At 35.4% G+C, this 22,387-nt stretch overlaps 2 protein-coding genes and 1 long non-coding RNA gene across 4 annotated transcripts; 1 reads left to right on the forward strand and 2 right to left on the reverse strand.

Annotated features, from left to right (window-relative positions):
• Window positions 1–654: 654 nt before the first annotated feature.
• On the reverse strand, window positions 655–1,189 carry LOC142555310 (uncharacterized). The gene is made up of 2 exons (XR_012822368.1): window positions 955–1,189; window positions 655–783 (listed from the first exon to the last, which is right to left on the reverse strand). It is a non-coding gene; the product is annotated as an uncharacterized LOC142555310 (long non-coding RNA).
• A 1,066-nt stretch (window positions 1,190–2,255) lies between these two features.
• Window positions 2,256–13,743, reverse strand: LOC142555303 (phosphoenolpyruvate carboxylase 4). 2 transcript variants are annotated; one of them, XM_075666125.1, is made up of 20 exons: window positions 13,449–13,743; window positions 12,937–13,100; window positions 12,532–12,646; window positions 12,362–12,439; window positions 12,196–12,264; window positions 12,019–12,097; window positions 11,877–11,953; window positions 11,707–11,802; window positions 11,335–11,476; window positions 10,610–10,741; window positions 9,538–9,611; window positions 9,132–9,413; window positions 8,298–8,423; window positions 8,101–8,202; window positions 7,878–8,024; window positions 7,269–7,367; window positions 7,067–7,155; window positions 4,430–4,556; window positions 4,149–4,355; window positions 2,256–3,419 (listed from the first exon to the last, which is right to left on the reverse strand). In XM_075666125.1, exons 1-20 carry the CDS (start codon window positions 13,602–13,604, stop codon window positions 2,595–2,597), a joined length of 3,186 nt encoding a protein of 1,061 aa, XP_075522240.1. In that variant the 5' UTR covers window positions 13,605–13,743; the 3' UTR covers window positions 2,256–2,594. The 2 variants fall into 2 exon arrangements, with proteins under 2 accessions (XP_075522240.1, XP_075522239.1); XM_075666124.1 differs by having other exon boundaries at window positions 9,538–9,614.
• Window positions 13,744–18,428: 4,685 nt separating this feature from the next.
• On the forward strand, window positions 18,429–21,260 carry LOC142504424 (uncharacterized). The gene is made up of 3 exons (XM_075617293.1): window positions 18,429–18,995; window positions 19,306–19,593; window positions 20,526–21,260. The coding sequence occupies exons 1-3, from the start codon at window positions 18,429–18,431 to the stop codon at window positions 21,258–21,260; spliced, it is 1,590 nt and encodes a 529-aa protein (XP_075473408.1).
• The last annotated feature ends 1,127 nt before the right edge of the window (window positions 21,261–22,387 follow it).

Consider the following 22,387-nt stretch of genomic DNA (forward strand, 5'->3'; position numbering starts at 1 on the left):
ATTAACGAACGAATTTAACCCAAAAGGAAACGTATATTTCATATAACGATAGGAAAAATTATGATGAAAAGAAAAGTATATGATAAAAGAAAATGTTTAAGTTTATGCATGTTAATGAAATACTATTTTTATTAAAAGTATTTTCACTGTTGCATGTGGATGTATACGTATTACTTGTTACTATGATTAAGGCTCGATGAGTCAATAGACTCACTAGATGTGAATGATGCAGCTGAGGATTTTACTTTTGGGACTAGAGGGTTGGATGACTGAACTGGCTGGGTGGATGGTGCACCAACCCGAGGACCTATGCATTGCTAGTTTTTCCACAGAGTTAAGCTTTTACATTACTTTAAAGATTTTCATGACTTTTGGAAGTAAAGATTGTTTTTTTAGAGGATTATGACGTTTATGATATTTTTGAAAAATGCTAGTTTTATGTTTGATTTGACGTTTACGATTTTATGAATTTTATTACCGTTACTGAGTTTGAGTAAAATAGACGGTGAGTTGATTTTAAATGGTGCAAAAGTAAGTATATATATATATATATATATATATATATATATATATATATATATATGTTTCGGCCAAAGCCTAAGGATTTTTTTAAAAAAATTCTAGTATTTTTTAAAATAAAACAAAATAGAGACGTTTCATCTTCAACCATATATCATGATTTTATTTAGTGAAACAAAAGGTTACATAAATGCAAGCCAACACTTCATTTTAATCCTCCAATCCTTTTTCTCACTTCTTTGCAACTGGTTTGGTGCCGGATCCCTACAAGCACGATCAAAATAATAATCAGCAAGAACGGATCCAGCATAAGTTGAGCGTTCACCCTCTTTGATTAAGCTATACAATTAAACGATTACACTTCTTATTGATGTATATTCAAGAAATCAAGCTATATATATTTTCTTAACAGTGTGCCATTTTGAGGATTCTTACCTTCTTCCTAGGCTCCCGAGGCTTCTGCTCATTCTTGGGAGGAGCGGCTTTGGAGACCGGAGCTTTCTTGACCGAGCCAGCTGATTGAGATCCAACTGGTTTTTCGGCTTTAAGCGACGCCATCTTTGCAAATAAAGTTTAAATTTTCACTTAATTGATATATGTGTTTTAGCTTCAGGTATTTATAATTTTGTTTGAATGGTGTGGACAGAATAAAAATTCCACCACTAGCTCTAAATTTCGTTCAAGAAAGTGGAATATTTTAGCTGTGAGCCTCATTTCGAAAGATGCTGGCTGAATCAGATGCCTGGTATGGCACCAATGCAAATATGATCTTGTGGAACATAATCTTTACTGATTTCAACCTGATATTACAGGCACCGAGAGGTTTTAACATGGCAAGGAGAGAACAAATTACAGATGAAAGTGTTCTGTTAACTGATCCGAAGAAGCGTTTAACACCATATAGTTGTAGAAAAGAAATATTAAATTTGCAGTAATGCATGAGAATTTTTCAACAACAGTTGTGTATCAAAGTATCATTACCAAAACTCAAAACATTTTTCAAATTAGTAAATATGACGTGGAGAGACATTTTTATTTCAATGTATTTAGTTTCTTTTTTTAAAAAAATTTAATAAGATGAACAATTTTCTAACGTAATAACCTCAAAATCATATTTTAAAAAATAGCATAGCCTTAAGAAATTCTCTCTTTCCATTGATTTTTTGCACAAATTATTAAAAATTAAAAGCATCAACATTTTGTATAAAAAAAATACAATAAATCATTAACAAAACATTCGATTCATCTATTATTCGTTAAAACATATTAATCTTATTAAAATATCGAACATATTTTAGTTCGATGTATAATGAATTTTTTCACTGCGCTCATGAAAAATGAAATATTATTAGAATAATTAAATTCATAAACATTTTGGAAGAGATGATTTTTACAAATTAATTTTGTTTGGAGTCTGCAGTATTACTAATTTGTATTAAATACTATTATTATTTTTTAATTCAATTGAATATATTTGAATATAACACAAATATGACATAATGTTAGTTGTTATATTTGTGGTATCTTCCCACTAAAACAAGATAAACACGAGGACAATATGGACAACACACAACTCGTAAATAAATCACCATTTTCAAGGTAATAGTAGAAAAATAAATTAATGCAAAATAAACACAATAAATTAAATTTAATAATAATCTAAAAAATAAACACAATATATCAAACTTAAAACATTATAATCTAAAAAATAAACACAATAAATCAAACACGCTAAATTAAACACTTAAACACAAATTTAACATACACAACAAATCAAATACAAATTAAACACCAATTTATGACAATAAATTACACACAAGGACAATTACAAATAAACATCATCATTAATATAGACAATAAATTAAACACAAAGACAATTTGGACAACACACAATTTAACACACAATAAATCAAGTACGTACTCATCATTTTTAATAGAATATTATACAATATTTTTTTTTCCAGGGCCCTACAACCAAACCTTGTAACATTCCCACCAAGTTCGTTCAAAGGCTGCAATGTCGTTACTTATTTCAGATTTTCATAGTTACCCATGAGTGGTGATGCATATATTCATCAGCCAGTGTTCCTCATCCCAGCAGCAATACCATTTATCGTGATCAGAAGTGCATCTCGTAGTTTGTTATTATCCTCATCTCGTCTCAGCCTCTTCAATATCTCAACCTGCAACATATTCATAGGATTTAGATATGGAAGCCGGCTCTCAATCAGCTTTCTAAGGCTACTGTTGTTTTCAGACAATTTTTCATGTCCTGTAACTATAAGTACAAACTTTTCTGCTGTCAAAAGCTCCCTCCTCAGCTCTGCTCCAAGTTCTTGTCGACTCTCAGACACTAAAACTTCATCATAATGCTTGGCTATGGGAATGTCGGCTTTTCCAAGAACCATTTCTATAAGGTCAATAGTGCTTTGAAAGAACGGCCAATCTTTGTACATTGCTCGCAGATCTTCCGTGTGACCCTTTTCGCAGATACCCTTTAAACCAGAACCAACTCCAAGCCATGAAGGGAGAACAAATCTTGTTTGAGTCCAAGCGAATATCCATGGAATAGCCCTTAGGTGCCCTATTCCAACCGAACTCTTTCTTCGAGTTGGACGGCTACCAATGTTGAGAAAGCCAAGTTCGGCTTGAGGGGTTGCCTCACGGAAGTAAGCTTGAAATTCCGGGTTTTCAAAGACAGTGTTTCTATATGAAGAGCAACTAATTTTAGAAATTTCATCCATTAGATTACGCCATTTTTCTTCTTTTGGTGGCTTTGGAGGCCGCAGAGTAGCCAGTAGCACAGCTGTCGTGTAGATTTCTAACTGGCGAACAGCGATTTGTGGTAGTCCGAACTTTGCCTGTACCATTTCTCCTTGTTCAGTTGATCGGAGGGACCCCTGCCAATTCATCAGAACTAAATTATCAGAAGTTTTAGACAAAAGTTGCACACTGAAGAGAGAAGTCAGATTTTAGGCCCAACAGAACTTGTCTATTTGCTGCCACAACAAAACACAAGAATTATTGTTGATTTAAAATCGCTAAAGGAAGGAAATAAAAACTTAAATTTCTACACAACCACACAAATCCAGATGGAACTAGCAGGAAAGCAAAATTTAATATTGGTTTGCAAAATGATGATCGATTAGCTTAATTTTCTTGCTTAAAAGTTCCTGAATTTTAGCAAAGCAAACGTTTATAGTAGAAAAAAGATCAAATAAATCATTTCCTAATTTTAAGACAAAAGGACGATTAAGTAAGAAAGAAAAATAAAAATAATTTACTGGATGCATGAAATACAAGGAAATCTATAAGAGTGTCTTTATCATTTGATTTATTTATCCTGTTTTTCAAAAAAAAAAAAAATTGTTATTTACGCTAGTTTATCAAAATTCATGTAGTTTAATTTTCTCAGATTCTCAATCTACGCAACCAAGCAAACAAATCCTCAACACAATTTAGCACAGCTTTGCTTCTAAGTTCGAGCATTGCATGCACAAAATATTTATATCGGAGTTGAAATGGAAAGAAAGTAAATTCACAAAATTTGTGAACTGACCAAAGAAAAACAGGGAAAAAATAAAAAAAAAAAAGAAAAGAAGAACGAACAGATAAAAACTGAACTTTACCATAACTGAACCAGGAGGTTGTGATTGAATTGCAAGATATGTAGGGCCACCACCCCGTCCAATACTGCCTCCACGTCCATGGAATAAAGTAACCTTTATTCCATATCCATTGCATGCAGCTACAACATCTTCTTGAGCTTTATAAAGTTCCCATGCAGCAGTAAAACGGCCACCATCTTTCCCCGAGTCAGAGTATCCAACCATCACCTGTAAAGAGATCATGATTCAGCTCCAATCCGCCACGAGTTCCTAAAATATAATGATAATCATTTCAGCAATACCTCTTGGTGTCCGTTATGGTTCTCAATGATATGTTTGTGGTACCAATCAATTGATAATAGCTTCCGAATGACAGAACCAGCTTCTCTCAAGTCCTTCACAGTTTCAAATAAAGGAACTACCCGAAGCCTATTCCAATAATCATGAAAAAGGTTCAAAAAACATGCAATACTTCCAGTCATCAAGTGTTGTTCATAAAAAGCAGCTAATTTCATCCATATTTTTTCAAAATATTCGATAGTCCTTCGAAGTCTAAGTTAATTCCTGTCTGTTAAATTCATCAGTCTTCAAAACAGTTGGGAAGTTGTTGAAAGCAAAACCGGAAACGAATCATAGCAGTTCGTTTTACAAATTACTAGGTTACAAATTTATGCAACTTTTTTTTAATATCAAAGTGTTTCAAATAGATGTCAAGAGTGCTTTCTTGAATTGTGAGTACTCGGAATTTTAAAGCGCAAAACATGTAAGAAATAAACTTAAAACTATTAGTTCAAAGCTTATCAATAAAAAATCTAAGTGTTATAGCTCGATTTCCCACCTCAAAGGTACTCAATTCAGCTTATTGGAGCCCGAGGTAATGCAAGCTGGCAAGAATCAAAGTGAGACAACTCGAGAGTGCAAACCCCCAGATCATGGATCCTAATATCTAGCTCAAAGAAGCTCATCCATATTGTCCTAAAATGATAATAAAATGCAGCCGAGGGGTGAGCTAGGAATTGGACATCTTTATGGTGTAAAAGATGACCCTTTAGTAAACTAAATGAGCTTTGAAGGGGTTGAGCAATTTGACGACCATCATGGAGGTTGTTTGGGCTCCAAGTTTTCGGCCATATATGGCCCTTGATATGCCATTTTCAGCCTATAAATACCACCCATGGCCTAGACAATTCACACTCCAAAAAGCCTCCACAAACTCAATAAAAATTCGGCTCTTTGTATGAGAAAGTTGCTGCCGTGCTATTAAAATTTGAGCAGCAAGTAGACATTATCTTAAGGTGAACATCTGTCCAAATAATCAATTATAGTCAAGCCAAGAAGTGCCTAAGTAGATGAGCAGTAACAAAAATCGAAATCAAGCCCCATTCGAATCGTTATAGTTCGTCCTCCTCAAGCAATTAGTTGCCGAGATTGTGTGCTTCCAGTCAAGTTTCTACAGCCTCTAGACAAAGTTTTAAGGCGTTATTTTGCCCGTGAATCACATCCAAGTCTTGTTCGTAGTACTGTCCAATTCACGTTCAAACTCTGAGTATCGATCAAGTTTAATCTGCATATTTGAATTACTGTAAGTGGGCTTACGTATTGTTTTAAAGTTTGATATATGATTTAAAATTCGATCAATTACTATACGTTTTGCATTCGTATGCATTACTATATGTTTTGTTATGCATCTTTTGCTAAGTTCCGACACGTTCCGTCCATTTCGTTCCGATTTGATCTGCTTCCTTCGATCCAAGTGATAAGTTTATTTGTTATGATTTGAATATTGACGCATCGGGAAAACCTGTGAGAAAAAAGGCACCAGAGGTATCCTGTCATGGGAAAAAGCTCTGGAGGGAGTTCAGAACCGAAAAAGGCCTTAGAGGTTAGCCCATTTACAAGAGAAGGCCCTAGAGGGAGTCCAAGATCAAGAGTAATAACCCATGGTCATTATTATAAAATCTGTGTTCAGTATGTGATTCTGATTTGATAACATTTTGTTCCGTTAAGATTCTGTTCTATTTGATATGATATGATCGTCTAATACGAAATAAGTTCTGAACTCTGTTTGTTCCGTTTTCGACTTCTGCTCTGCAAAATGATATATGTATAACTTGTTATTCTGGTATTCGATCGGACCCCACTTGTTGAGTGTTTCTCAAAACGCTCATCCCCTTGTGTCCTTCCCCAGATAACAATGAAGAACATGTGGAAAAGATGGAACAAGATTAATGTTGGAGCTGGTGAAGAAATCCAGAGCTATGAAGACCAAGTCCCTGATTTCATGATTATAGCCGCATTTCGCACTTTTCTTTCTAAGAACAGCTTCCGCATTATTCGTATTTCACATATGTAATAACAATATTATTTTATGAATTAGACTGGTTTTTGGCTATTTGCTTCGAGACGTATTGTTTTCAAAGAAATTGTTAAACAATGCCGGATGTCATCTACGCCTCGGTCTCGGAGCATGACATGAATGTCCTACTGCAATAAATCTGTGTAGAACAACCTTCAGGTTTTATTAATCATACCTTACCAAACCACGTGTTCAAGTTAAAAAAGGCTTTGTATGGATTAAAAGAAGCATCAAATGTCTGGTATGACACATTATCACAATTCTTATTGGATCATAATTTTACAATTGTTCTATTGATAAAACCTTATTAAGATAAGTTTCTTGTCTACAATATTCTATTTGATTAACAACATTGTAAATGTGTAGGCAGAGTTCGATATTTTTCATATTTTTACATACAACATCATATGCCATCCTAGCAATTTCTCTTCAATAACAAATTGGGATGATGAACTTTTACCTGGATGACTCACATAAATCCATGCCTTCCAATTAATCTAGCCTCTCAAACCACAAGCCTCCATTTCACAGGATCTACATTCTAAAAGCCAATGTAATTAATGTTAAGTAAAAAGTATCTTACGTTCTACCAGTACATGGTCTTCCTAGCTCTCCAGCAATGGAAAGGTGGGCATCCTTCTGCAAAAGCTCAACTGCAAGAACATCACTAGCCTGCCAGTGAAGATGGATAAAAAAAGAAAGATTTTAATCACTCGAAAAGATTTGGTGGTCAATTGTATTCACAACAGGATCACTAACAATTGGGTATAAATTGCATGTCATACATTGGAAGCCATGGAAATCACATAAGCTCCAAGTGAACCGCTTCCCAATTCGGCAGTTACTCTGAAGGTCTCCAGTACTTCTTTAACATCAGATGCAACCTAAGGAAGAATGTTGTAGTAACTAAATATTAAATAAAAATCGTAAATAAGAAAATGCTGCATTCAACTATGGTAATTGAATTTGGTGATGCAACGTATCCATAAATAACAGAGAGGAATTTGGACAGGCTTTGCACTTTGAATGTTTCAAAGATCTTTATAGCACAGAGTAATTTGTTTCTTTGTTATGTGCGTGACTATTTTAATTGTTTTTAGACATGACGGAGCAAGAGAGCCGTTGTAATTTCTAATATTATCCCAAGAGAAACATAGGTTATTAATTCTGTAATTCATAATTACTCAAAATGCTCAAGTCAATGCACTAAGATAGAAGTCTAGCACAAGTCTCATGCATGCTCATTCATCATAGAGCCCAACTGGGATAAATCTCAGCATGATTGCACATTGAACAAGATAAGATTACTAATTTAACACCCTCAAAAACTGTGAATTGCGAGAAAGAGAGGGTTGAGAGCAGTTCAAAATATATATGCACAGTGAAACACTTACCTCTATTGTTGGAGGGACTAGGGGTCTCTTCCCCTTTAATTCTCTCGTCAGAAATTCTAGTCTCTTATCTTCATCCCAATCACTATATGTACCCATATCTAAATAGTTGGTTATAGCATCTAGAGCTTCCGAATGTTTTCCTGATTCCTGACGCATAAAGGAAAAAAGGTTGACACAAATTGCCATGTATAGTTGTGCATTAGAACAAGGAATGAGTAACCACCTGACGAAGATCAAGCTTCATTAGCACCATCCCAAAAGTAGCAACACGCCTGATTAGGTCAGCCAGGCGGCCTTCAGCTAAGATTACAGACCCACAAGATTTCTACAAAAGTTGCTGTCAGTTGGTAAATGAACATGTCTTGATCTAAAGTTCAACTAAACATCAAATTCATTTGATAAAAGTTAAAATGAAGATACCAGGGATTCATAGCACATTATCAGTGGTTCAAGAAGTTGCTCTGATGTTTCATAACAATCCTTATAATCGTGTTCACAAGGAAGGTCTTCGAGAAGAAGTTCAAGCTGCTTCCTAGTCTTCAAAAGCTGGATTAGTGTTAACCATTTAGCTTATAGGATGATAAAAACAGAAGTACTTAACTTTAAATTGGCCAGAAAAGAACATGAGTTCATTGCGACATAATTTATCCTTGAGAGCTAAGAGTAGATTATGCATTGAGGCTAGGACTTCTTATTAGTTCTCTGAGAAACATTGCACTTAGGTAAGACCAACATGGATACATCTGATTGTATAAGCATTACAATTTAAATGAAATCATGACATGAAATTGATTGGATAAGGGCTCATTAGCAGAACATCAAAACTACAGTCTGCAAGACAAAAGGAAGTGATTCATGACAATCACGACAATATCAGCGGGTAGACACAACAAATATTTGGGATTTTCAAGTCAGCTATCTTAAACTGAATTTAAAACCTGTCGAGTTCAAAGCTCAATTATATCGGCTCAACCCAAAAGAGTGATGCTGCACAATGAAAATGAGATGAAAAAAACAGAAGTTCACAAGGCAAATTTATGTGTTCGATAATCATCAAATATTTCATAGATTATGAATTTTCCTATGCTAAACAATGCAACAATATGGAAAACTTCAGGAGAAGGTCTAACTACTTAAGTCTTAACCTTTATTCTTCAGTGAGATATCATCTTTCGTTTCGAACAAAGATGTTGTAAAAGTAACATGTTTTCAAAAAGCTTAATCATCCAGAAATTTGAAAGCAGAAAACAGAACCTTTTGTTTTACGTCCCCTAGAACAACTCTGTAAGGAGCAATTCCAGGCCTCTGGGAAGAACTAGGTTCTAGGAGTTGATCAAAACTAGTTCTTCCTAACTGCGATTCAGCGAATATTTTTCTCCGAGCTAGAAGTTGGCTTGAGCAGAAAGATGAACCTCTTGGAGTAACAGGTGACTGAGCATTTCCTGAATTACTCACAGTGTCGTTTCCATGCGTTTTAATAGTAAGATTACTGATATCATGCATAGATTCTTTAACTCTCAAAGAAGATTGACCATCCTGTAAGAAGGAAACTGGGGTTAGAAGTCACCTAAGCACTATTACGGAAAATGCAAAGACAGAGAGGCCATTAACCATGAAGGATGTAGAATATGTCAAAAATATACAAGAGCATCAACTTCACCTCAGAATGCGATGGCGTAAATTCTGACCCAGGAACATCTAAGCGAGGATAGTGAGATTCTACCTCATTGCGTTCTACTGGCAAAAAAGTACATAAAGAAACAACATTTTTATGACTCAAACAAACTCATCAGTGAGAAGAATAAAACAATTTATCACACGAAAACAAACAAAACAAGACAAGTAGAAAAGGAACATGAAAAATGGGAACTTTCTATCCTAAGAGGTGCTAATAACTAGTTTTGGGAGGCATCCTGACACCAATTACCATGTCTAACTGGAATCAGCAGAGGCATATCAGAGAAGTGCATGATGCCACGAAGTACCTAAACTTTGCGGCCGTGAAGATATCAAGACCCTTTTACCCTCCATAAAACAGAGAGGAGGAGCGAGTGCCAAGGTGGAAATGCTTATGGGAAAGAAAAACGAGGTGAACAGGAGCCTAAATAATCAGATAATTACATAACAGAAGAGAGTTTTGATGCAATGGTGAATTAAGTTGCATGATATAGCACATAAACAATTGATCAGCAAAGCCTTGAAGCCTTAAAAGGGTATAAATTAACTCATTGATAACGAATTCATCAACAGACGTATTGAATTAATACATGGTTTTGAATTTGGACCATGACAAAGCACCCAAAATATTTTTCGTTGCTTTGAAGCTCAAGGAGAAACTACAAAAAAAAAAAAAAAAATTAAAACAGGAACTGTATCATTTATGCTGTGTTAAAACTCAAGCAATAAGAAATCAGTTCAGTGGACTGTTAAGATTGGAACTAGAACCTAACTCAACCCCAAAAGCTAGCTCAATGAGGAAAAATTATCCAAACTCATATATGCAATTTCCAGGGATTTTATCTAACCAACGTGGGTCAACTAACATGGACAAGCAAAACAATCAAATGCAACACAAATAGAGTCTGGATCACAACAATGTTGAAACGTCAAATATTACAAGTTTCAACAAATGTGGACTTGTCATAAAGTGTAGGCATTGCCTATGCTTATAGAACATTACTCAACTTGAAAGGAGGTAAGATAGAATAAACTATGACAAATAAGAAGTCAACCTGCACAGGAAGGTAGATCAGCTCCAGTTGGAAGCTGTGTTGGAAGAGGGGGAGCATGATGGCTATTGTTCTTAAATTGACTCCGTAGTGACGATGGATTCCAGATGTCATGCCGATCCTCCATTGAATTTTCTGAAAGCCATTTGATTTATGGAAAATGAGAACAAACTACAAATTAACATATTTCAGTCTGGATGCAAACTAGTTTTTTGTCAAATAAAGCTAAAGATTATCTCCATTTCTGGCAATGTAGAAATTCTGAAACAAAGAACACTCAAATCCTTAACTTACTATGCATAAGTACCTGATTGATTACAATGTCTACCAGGGAAGTGCCAATTTTGAAGGAAAAATGGGACGTGGACAGTAAAGTTAGCATGTAGCACAGAAATTTGCTGCAAGATGACAAGCAAAGTAAAACTACCTGAATCGTTCAAATATTATGAAGACCATTCGGTTATTTTTTTAATTTCTCGGTGAGCTAAAAATTGGAGGAACGAGAACATCAATGGATGATTACTCGTCCTCACTTGTCACCTTCACTAGCATGTTGAGAGGCAAAAACCAGTAATAGTTCTTGCACAGCTAATAAGGAAAGTTACATCATAAAAATGAATTAAAGTCACTTCGTTTATTTATGACCTCACATGCTGAGCTGTCTGTAGTTAAAGATAGTGATTGGAGCACATTTGTTGTGGAAAGCTATGGAAAAAGCGGTGCCAGACCTTTCTCTAAAATTTCATGAGCCAGTCTAGAAAAATTCTTGGTGCATTGGTTCACTGATAGTTCAAATCTCAGGTTATCAACTTCACGTATGTAGAGATCAATTGCCATCCACCTGGATAAAAGAGATACATTTTTCGTGACCTGAAAACACAAAATGAAACTGCTTTATCAGAATTGTGATTGAGAAGAGTTTACTGGATATCTCCGATGAGACGTGAACGAGAAGAGTTTAGCCTAATCTATATTCGAAGGTTGTAATCTAGAAAAAGCATTTACACATTTGGTCACTTCTGTCTATCAAATTTTGTTCCCTTCAACATATTTCATACACGTAGCACACAAAATTTCAGTGAATGATTTTCAAACGTCACCTTTGCTGTCACATTTGGATTCCCATCTCTATCACCCCCCATCCAAGATCCAAATTTAATTGGAGTACACGTCAAAGGCAGTGGATTTCCAGTATGCTGAGAACATTGAATATAACGACAGATAAAACCAGAGTTTGGAATAGGAATTGTAAAAAATGAATGATAGCAACCTTCTTTAAAGCATTGCTGACACGTCGTAAATAATGAGGTACAGCTCTCCATAGGGATTGCTCTACAATGTTTAAACCTGAAAAAAAAAATAGTGTGTAATTGGAGCATTATAAAAATCTGACCTTTGCCTGTGGACTTTACCTGCCCTAGCTTCGTCAACTGGAGTAGGCTTGTGCCGCCTTAGCTCATCTGTTTGCCATATTGCTGATATTTCTCTCTTCTATAATAACAAAAAAATTCATGGAGCATAGGAAAATTTCAAGGAAGTGTGTTTGTTTTTCCTTTTCACAATGGTCTAATTTTAAATGAACAACTAACCAAATCTTCAATCAACATGTCTCGGTCTTCTTGCCCCAGGTCAGACCTATCATTATATTCTAGAAGATGCTGCAATAGGATACATGCATAAAATATATGTCAAGCTTAAATAACTCTCATGGTCGTTACCTTATACCGACAAATAAAAGTCATATAAAGTACATACTGCAATTCTAATATGTTTATACTGTAAAGTACGCCGATTTATTTGAGTGGGATGTGCGGTGAGGACAATCTCAACCACCTGAGAAAATAATCGAGCAAAATTAATGCTCGAAACAGACACTCTAAACCATTTCACAAGCAAAAATAGAAAAGAAAACAATAGCTACATACCTGATTGCAAACAGTACTATAAAGCTCATCTGGAGAAACACCACCCTGCACGAGCTGATTGAAAGTATCATCACAAGATTTCGATTGCTTTTCAGTGCTTCGTATCTTAGTTACTCTGCAAATTAACCATGTCATAATTTCATAAGATCCCACTTTTCAAATAACAAGGATTTCAGCATCACAATTTCAGGATGTAAGAAATAATATAGACGCCTGGAGACTACACCTCGAATAAAAATAGAGTTAAAAATCGGAAGTACAAAGTTTAACTGAGTCATTAGTATGCAGTTCTAGCAATATTTTCATACTTCTGAATCATGTAGGCACACATACAAAAATAAATAAATAAATAAATCAACCAAGATCGCAATTATACCATTAAAGAACAACAGAAATATCATATACCTGTGATGAGTTTCAGCAATCCCCGAAAGGTTTAAATAATGACTAAACGTTCGGGCAAGTGGTAGGGCTTCTTCAAGTGTCATTTGCGACAACTCCGCGGCAAGTTGCTTCTCAAGCAGCTCCGCTGTGTCCTCAATTCCAACATTCCTCATATTGCATGCACTCTGCACATACATATTTTGTCCATTAACGAAACGATTCTGGTAACAAACACCCTCGATAGCAAAAGGCGAGATACAGCCAGAAAGGATTAAATCACGGCATCAAACAAACCACATAAATACATGAAGTTCTAGACCTAAAGAAGAGGCTTACACCAGACGGACCACGAAATGACATGTGACATAACGCAAGCACGACAAAAAAATTCCCAGCTATAAAACCCAGAATAAAATAAAGCAAAGCGAACAGAGTAAAAATGAAGAAATCACCAGAAACAGAGCACAAACAAACACAAATCCAGAAAGAACGGAAGCATATCTCGAAAACTGAGAAATCGAATCAAACCAAACCTGAGCAAGCACTCTAGTTTTTTCCACCTTTTCCACGAACTGCGGGCCAACCTCCCTCTGAAGAACATCATTGAGAAGATTCCCCAGCAACTTGCAGTCATCCTCGAATCCCTGGAACGATATCTCCTCCGAAATATCATCCGTAATATCCGTCATTTTTTACTGAGATTATTGTGCGTATGGATTACAGTGGAGCAAATATACTGCAGCGGAGAAAACTCTAGCTGCTGCGCGTGCGCGGAAAGTGTGATTGGTTTTTGGTTAGAGGAGAGGCCTGAAGTGGAAATGTGGGGCTGCGATCGCCTGCCGGAGTGCAGAAGGATTGTGATGGTGACACGTGGAAGGTATAACGGCATTGTTTGCATGTTTTTTGTCCTTTGCTTGCTTGTGCTCGTACAGTCGGTACCTTTGCTCAGAATTTTCTTCGCCATTTTAACCGTACAGTCAATAAATTATTTTTTTATTTAAATTGTGAAACAAAAATATTATATCAAGTTGAAAACTAAATAAACACCAATGTTTGGGTAGACCAAAATAACAAGGTACTCTTGCTTCTTTCATAAAAAATTTATAAAATTGATATTTTATTTAGGTTATTCATGAAATTTTTTTTGTTTGCCAAAACTATTATTTTTTACTGTAATCATAAACATTGTTGATTCGTGAATTCGTGAGATCGTCTCACAAGAAACTATTTTTCTTGCTCAACATATACTAGAAATAGAGGTACATATGAATGCAAAGATTGTCCAAATAGATTTGAGGTAGAAATGTTTTCTCCTTGTTTATACTTTTTAGTTTTTCCAGATTTCTTGTTGATATTTGAGTGTAGTTTAGTTGAACTAGGAGGATTGATTATATATGTAACTTTAGTTTGATTTCACACAGACAGAACACGTAGGTTGATATACTTGGCTCGAATTTAATAAATGGTATTTGAAATTGAAAGCTTTTTTCCTATGATCTATGATACTTAGTGGAATAATTTTAATTGTGATAAACCCATGATGCTAAAACCAAACAAAATCGAACGAGTAAAACAAAATACATTGCAGAGAAGAAATCGTATGTGATTACCAAATAAAAACTATACGAACGAAAAGTTGCGAACGAAAAACTCAAGCCGCAATATTATAAAAATGAAGAAAGAATAAAAAGAAATATGTTTATATAGTTAGGATAAACACAAAAAGAGTAAAATGATTAATCTAACCTTAGAGCTAACAATAATATATTCTAACATCGTATACGTGGATTGAAAGTGTAGTATGTGGTGTTCATTTATTATTGGTACTCGATGAACGAGACTATTTAAGGATATGCTTGAATAGGAACGTAGCATCTTCAATTTGAGGCTTGATGAATGTGGAGGAGAAAAAATTACACATAATATCTTATTAAATAAATATATGTCCACTCTTGCGTAACTTTAAATTTATCTGAGAATCATACCATTTCCACCTCAGACGATACGAAGCTTATAATTCTTCTTTTCACAGGCAAATTGAATCAAAGCTTGTGGGGTCTACCAGCATTAAATGACGTCGTATTCTTGCTCGGGGTCAACGTCCAACAGAAAGTGAGATTGTACCCTATTCTTGGAATTATTTAAAAATATATTGAGTTGTCTGTCTTATATTAACCAAGTCAAGGACCCACATGTCGCATTTGCGACTGTTCAATCATCAAACACTCAATTTTATTTTATGTTAGTCCAAAGATGCAATTATTATTTTATTATTTAAAAATCATATAAAATGAAATTTAATATCAAATTTTAAGCCATGAGCTTAAATACAAAAATTATTTGAAGGTAATATCGTCGAGTTAGATTCGCGGGACTAATTTTAATTTGACTACGTAATGTTATATTTTTTTCTGTATATTTAAACTAATTTTTGGATCCTTAAATCAAACATTATGAGTATATGACATTACCGTCTCCATTGAAAATGTGCCACGAGCTTTTCGAATACTGCAATTATTAGTCATTCAAAACGACATGTCTATTGATTTCTTTATACGTGTTATCAAAAATATGATATTTGTGTACCTGACAAAAATTAGATTCAATCAGTTCCCAACATTTTAAATTGATGAAACAAATACTTTAATATTTAAAAATCCACAACCTCAACTTTTACGTCACTCGTCTGTCCCTTATCCTTACGTCAAAAAAAAATATGTTTGAATTCTCCCATGGACGGAATGATTTCATGTTTGAAATATGTTGTATTCTAGGCTGAATTTTATATATTACGTGTTGGCTTGATTAATGCGATCAGATGCTGGATTTATACGGGTTATATTTGACAATGATGAAATAAGTTTACATGGTTTGAGTCGAATTAGAGAAATGTTTATTTTTCAAGCCGATTATCATAAACTAAGAATGTATGTTATAATAACAGAGCTCCTCGAGCATGAATATGTGGTGCTATGGAGTTTGTAAACCTCATGCCTTTGGAAAGAGGCTCGAAAAGAGAATTAATTTTTCTCCACTATCTGGATCAAGGGATGCTCTCTGCCTCATTCTTTGTTTCATTTCCGGCCTACTATAAAATAATTAAATCTTGTCTAAAGAATGTCAATTGGATACTCGATAAAGGTGTTAGGGACCCATAAATCTACATTTTTATTGTCGATCCATCCATGCATGTTTCACGTTCTATCATCCTCTTTTTTCCTGTTAATTAAAAATAAATTAGAGTTGCAACAAAAAACGACATATTATTTATTTACTATGACAAATAATGTAACAATTTGTGTATAAAAATAAGTAAGTCAACTTTTATGATTATACTTTAGACTTGAGTCACAAGGTATGCTCAAAAAATAAATAAAACTTTAAAAGTTCTTTCCAAAACACAAGAAGCAAAATAGCACGAGATAATGTTTGCAAGAGCTTATTTTAAGTACTTTCAATCTTCTATCCAATGAAATATTTGAAAATTGTATGTAGAAGATAATAAACAGTTAAAATAAGTTCTTACAAACACTACCTGAGAAAAAAGTTAGTGGTTTCTTCAATCAACCAACTTGAAATTACCATTTTCATCAATATCTGCTTCGTAAAGTGGGATTGATCAGAGGTCTATCCATTTACCCATTTATCTATAAATTTTTTTTGGAAAGAAACGAATGCAAGACAGTTGGTTAACTATATATTTTGTTAGGTGACTGCATCAAACTTGCATAACAAAAACCGATTTACTTCCCAATACATGAAAGGATTTGCAATCAAAAGTACAAAAACAACACAAGCAATTTAGCAAATGTGTTCCATTAGCTTTCATGAACTCCAAGCCCGCGCATAACACTAACATTGATAATTTAAATTAAAGCTAACAAAGAAGGAAACAAGTAGGATTAGTATAAAAATAATCACAATTTAAAAAATGTCATATTAAAGAAGACGATGAAAGTAAGCTTAGTCAAGTTATTTTTCTTTTTTGCAGCTTTCACCTGAATTGCTTGAATTTGAGTGTCGACAGATGTTTAATGGGTTTTTTATTTTTTATTTTTTAAGGTATGAGACAAATCTTGTCTGTAGCACAGGATTAAAATAATGTATTTCTCGTAGTCGGTTTTGTCAGAAATTGAAAATAATATAAAGAGGGGAAAGTGGAAGACATCACGTTGTTTTTCCGAAATTTATAAAATAATCTTGATCAATTATTTTGAAAAAAAATGATATGTGTATTTGAAATGTACTTGAAAGGATATTTTCTTAGAAAAATAATTGATCAAGGTTTAAAAAAAAATCTCTTGTTTTTTGGGGACTGACCCTAAAGTTAAGCTTTAAATTACAAGGAGACTATACTTGTTTTTGTATTTGGGATTTTATGACAATTTATCCAGTTTTATTTTGATACAAAAATTACGATACTTATTTATCATAATATAATTTTTAAATTAATATAATATATTTTAAAAATAGGTTAATTAATAAAATAATCTTGAAAAAATGATACTTTATTGAATTTAATAAAATAAATTGGAATTAAAAGCAATTTAGGTAAATGATAAAATCGATTTTTTTCAGTTGAATCACATATCAACTGAGCCATATATAAAACAACTCATATACTGATTTGTCAATTTATAAATAGTTTGTGTATCAAAAAATATTTTTTGATATATATGTGTGTAATTTTTAATATTTTGCACACATGTTGTGAGCAACTTATGAGCATCGACAATATGTTCATATGAATATCTTGAAATCATTAATGCAATAGCTTTCTCGAGACATGAAAGATGTGTGAAGCGACATTTCCGTGTCTCGAGAAAGCTGCTACATTAATGATTCCGAGATGTTAATATGAACATCTGGCCAGAGCTCTTGAGTTAAGCCCGTCAACTTGTGTGCATATACATATACATACATACATATATATATATATATACACACATAATTTTGTTATGCTACTTACTAATTCGTATCAATCAATGAGTTGATACTTAACTATTGGATGAAATGAAATATATTAAAATTATATATCTAACTTGTGAGTATCACCTCATTGGTGTACGCATATGTGAACAGTGGTCCACAATTTCACGAAAATCATCATCAAAATATGCACAAAAAAATAAAAGGACCACTCGATCTATCTCTAATCTGTTAGTATTAGCAAGCTCATATCGGCCCAAGTAATGCACCAATGTATAGGCCCACATAATATGCCAACAGTAGCCCATGTATTGGTGTATGGAAGTCGCATTTTATCTTTTTAGCTTTCGGATTAGACACGCTTCTTCTAGCTTCTATATATAAAAGCTTGTACACTGACGATTTAATAATTCAGTTCAGTTGTTTTCTGATTTTCCCTCCAGTGGAAGTTACTGGTTTAACATGGTATCAGAGCCAGCGGAATTGCGTTTTTTCTGTCAGTGATCGAGGCATCTCGCATCTGGTTATAAGCTCAATTGATTGAGATCGTTGAGGTTTTTTTTCGGCTCCAAATCGACAGATCCATGTCGAACATTAATAATTTCAATGATCCCTTGTTCTTGCACCCGTCTGATGCTCCAGGTATGACTATTGTTAGTGAACAATTAACAGGGGTTGAGAATTATGGCATTTGGAGTCGTGCTATGTTGATCGCCCTTCGTGCTAAGAACAAGACAGCGTTTATCGATGGAACATGCGCGCGACCACCTGCAGGAAGCCCCACTTCGAATCAGTGGGAGAGATGTAATGCTCTCATTTTGTCTTGGATTATGAATTCCGTTTCAAAAAATATTTTTGGTGGAATTGTGTACTCTAGTGATGCCTCAGTGGTATGGTCTGATTTGAAAGATCAATTTGATAAGGTGAATGGTTCGAGAATCTTCTCTATTCACAGAGAACTTGGGAAATTAACACAAGGAAACGACACAATTTCAGTGTATTTTTGTAGACTAAAGCAGCTGTGGGATGAGTATAGTTCATTGGTTGTCTTGCCGTCATGTGAGTGTACTGCTGCTCGAAAGTATGTTGAACATGATCAACAACATCGTTTATTGCAGTTTTTGATGGGACTTAACGATAGCTACATGCATGTTCGAAGTCAATTCTGATGATGATGCCCTTACCATCAGTTAGCCAAGCATTTTCGTTACTTTCTCAAGAAGAATTTCATCGCATGTTGTCCTCAGTTGATCAACCAGCTTCGGTTTTTTACACAAGACATGGAAGAATTGATTAGCGCAGAAAGGATGTACTCATATGTGATCATTGTGGTTGGAATGGTCATGTCAAGGCTCATTGTTTTAAGTTGATCGGTTATCCTCCGGGTCACAAGCTGTATAAGCCACACAGCAAGGGAAAGGAAATTCCCCCCGATTTAACCGGGAATTTGATAAGCCCAAGATAAGGACAGTAGCTCATAATGTTACTGGAGACATTGTTGAACCATCTCCAAAGACTGCTGCAAGGAGTGGATCAAGCTTCACCCCGGCTCAATATGCTGAGATTTTGCAGTTGCTGGAAGGTACCGCATTAATTTCATCACATACTAATGCAGCTGCTAAACCTCTGCAGGGGACCGACACTAGTGCAGCAAACATGGCTGGACAATTCCATGATAGTGCTCAGGCAGATTGGATCATTGATACCGGGGCCAATGAGCATATGACTGGTAATTTTCATTGCTGCGCGGTAATCCTACTTTGTGTTCTTCCCCTAGTTCCGTGAGATTGCCAAATGGTGTTCAACTCTTAGTTAGTGCTAAAGGGTCAGTAGCTGTTCTAAACAACATCCTTCTTCATGATGTGCTATATGTTCCCAATTTTCATTATAACCTTCTATCGGTCTCCAAATTCACTAAGTCCCATGATTGTTGTGTTACTTTCTAGTCTCATTGCTGTACATTTCAGGACCGCAAAAGTGGGAAGATAATCTGGATTGGTAGGGCACAACAGGGACTTTACCATTTGTCAACAACACACTCCCAGCTTCTTGAAGCCCAAGTTACACACCATACAATCTCTAATATACCTCAATGTAATACCTTCATTTCTTGTACCTCTGTTACTCATGATTTGTGGCATCAAAGACTAGGGCACATGTCCCTCTCTCGCATGCATCTGTTACTTTTTTTGTCAAAAAACATTGATATGTCTCATTGTGGAATTTGTCCTAAGTCTAAACAAACAAGTTTGAGTTTTTCTAAAGTGAGTTTATCCAAAACTTCTTCTCTATTCGAATTGGTGCATATGGACATTTGGGGCCCTTTTCGAACACCAACCTATAATGGAGAGAAATACTTCTTGACGATTGTAGACGATTTTTCTAGAGGGACATGGACATATCTTATGCAATCAAAAGTGGATATTCTTAGACTTCTAAAACAGTTTTTTATCATGGTAGCAACTCAATTTTCTTCGAAAGTCAAAGTCATTCGAACTGATAATGCATCTGATTTTTTTAAACTTGAGTGTAGCTCACTGTTTATGTCTCTTGGGATCTTACATCAGAGTTCCTGCCCATATACTCCTTAGCAAAATGGAGTGGTGGAAAGGAAACATCGCCACATCCTTGATTTAGCCTGAGCCTTGTACTTCCAATCGTCTGTTCCACTTCAATTTTAGGGAGATTGTGTTCTTACCTCTGTATATCTCATAAATCGAACTCCTAGTCCCCTTCTCAATAACAAAACTCCTTTTGAAGTCATTTTTGGCAAGACCCCCTCCTATGAGCATTTGAAGGTTTTTGGTTGCCTTTGTTATGCTGCGTCTTTACATATCTCTCACAAATTCTCTCCTAGAGCCAACCCTTGTGTGTTTTTGGGTTATTATGTTCTTCAAAAGGGGTACAAAGTCATGGACCTTGATACCAAACGTTTTTTTGTCTCCAGAGATGTTGTTTTCCATGAATCTCACTTTCCATTTGCTGCCAAGTCTCGGTCCAACCCTTTTTTCCCTGCCTCAAAATCGTTTTTTGATTCTTCCCCACTGGAAGATCATCACTTGTTCGCTGATCTTGACACTTCATCTATTCCAGTAAATAACGTTGATGAAGTGCCCTCAATTCCAGTCCACACAACACCTCCTATTCCCTTGAGAAGATCATCTCGAGTTGCTCAGCCACCCACTTGGACAAAAGATTTTTCCTGTCCTACTTTACCTAGTTCCTCCACTACTCATTGCCACTATCCCATTTCGAATCATATTAACTACTCAACTTTTTCTCCATCTTATCAAAGCTTTTTAACTGCCCTTTCTTTTACCACCGAACCACGATCTTACCATGAGGCAATCGCGGATCCTAGGTGGAAGAATGCAATGGATTTAGAACTAGCAGCCTTGGATTCTAACCATATATGAGATGTCGTTGATTTACCTCCTTATGCCAAGCCAATAGGGTGTCGATGGGTATATAAATTGAAATTCTTGCCAAATGGAAATGTTGATAAGTTTAAAGCGCGGTTAGTCGCTAAGGGATATACACAACAAGCTGGGGTTGATTTCCATGACACATTCTCCCCTACAGCAAAGATCACTACCATCCGTTGTCTCTTCAGCGTAGCCGCCATCCGGGGGTGGAGTTTGTTTCAAATGGATGTTGCCAATGCATTTCTTCAAGGAGACTTAGATGAAGAGATCTTTATGCATTTGCCCCTCAGTTATCATATTCAAGGGCAAAATAAAGTGTGTCGTCTCCGCAAATCCTTGTATGGACTTAAACAGGCGTCTAGACAATGGAATCACAAATTTGCTGCTGTGATGATTGAAGCAGGTTTTTCACAATCTCAGCACGATCATTCCTTATTCTTTCATCATACTGCTCACACCACGACTCTTTTAATTGTTTATGTTGATGATATTGTGATTACTGGTAATAATCTGGATGCCATTGCTGCCTTAAAGAAGTTCTTGCACTCGAAACTTGAGCTTCGTGATCTTGGTCTTTCAAAGTATTTCTTGGGGATTGAGATCGCACGTTCCACCAGTGGGATACTTCTAAACCAACGAAAGTATGCGTTGGACCTTCTTTCGAATACAGGGGTTTTGGGAGCCAAGCCGTTTGACACACCAACCGAACAACATCAGAAGCTCACTACACATGCCTTTGATCTCTTGCTTACCTCTTCATCAGGTAATGAATCGGATGACTTGCTTGCTGATCCAGACTCCTTTAAACGATTGGTTGGACGACTGATATATCTTACCATCACGAGGCCAGATATATGTTATGCAGTGCAACGTTTGAGCCAATTTATGCATTCTCCAAAACACTAACATATGAATGCTGCTATGCGGGTTGTCAAATACCTCAAAGCCTCCCCTGGTATGGGAGTATTTCTTTCTGCTAAGAGTGCTCTCAAGTTGTCTGCTTACTGCGATTCGGATTGGGCTTCCTGCCCCATGACTCGTCGATCACTCACAGGCTTCTGCATTAAGTTGGGTGATTCACTAGTGTCATGGCGTACAAAGAAACAAAGCACCGTCTC

This window comes from Primulina tabacum, chromosome 9 (assembly GCF_025594145.1).
Source record: "Primulina tabacum isolate GXHZ01 chromosome 9, ASM2559414v2, whole genome shotgun sequence".
Taxonomy (NCBI): domain Eukaryota; kingdom Viridiplantae; phylum Streptophyta; class Magnoliopsida; order Lamiales; family Gesneriaceae; genus Primulina; species Primulina tabacum.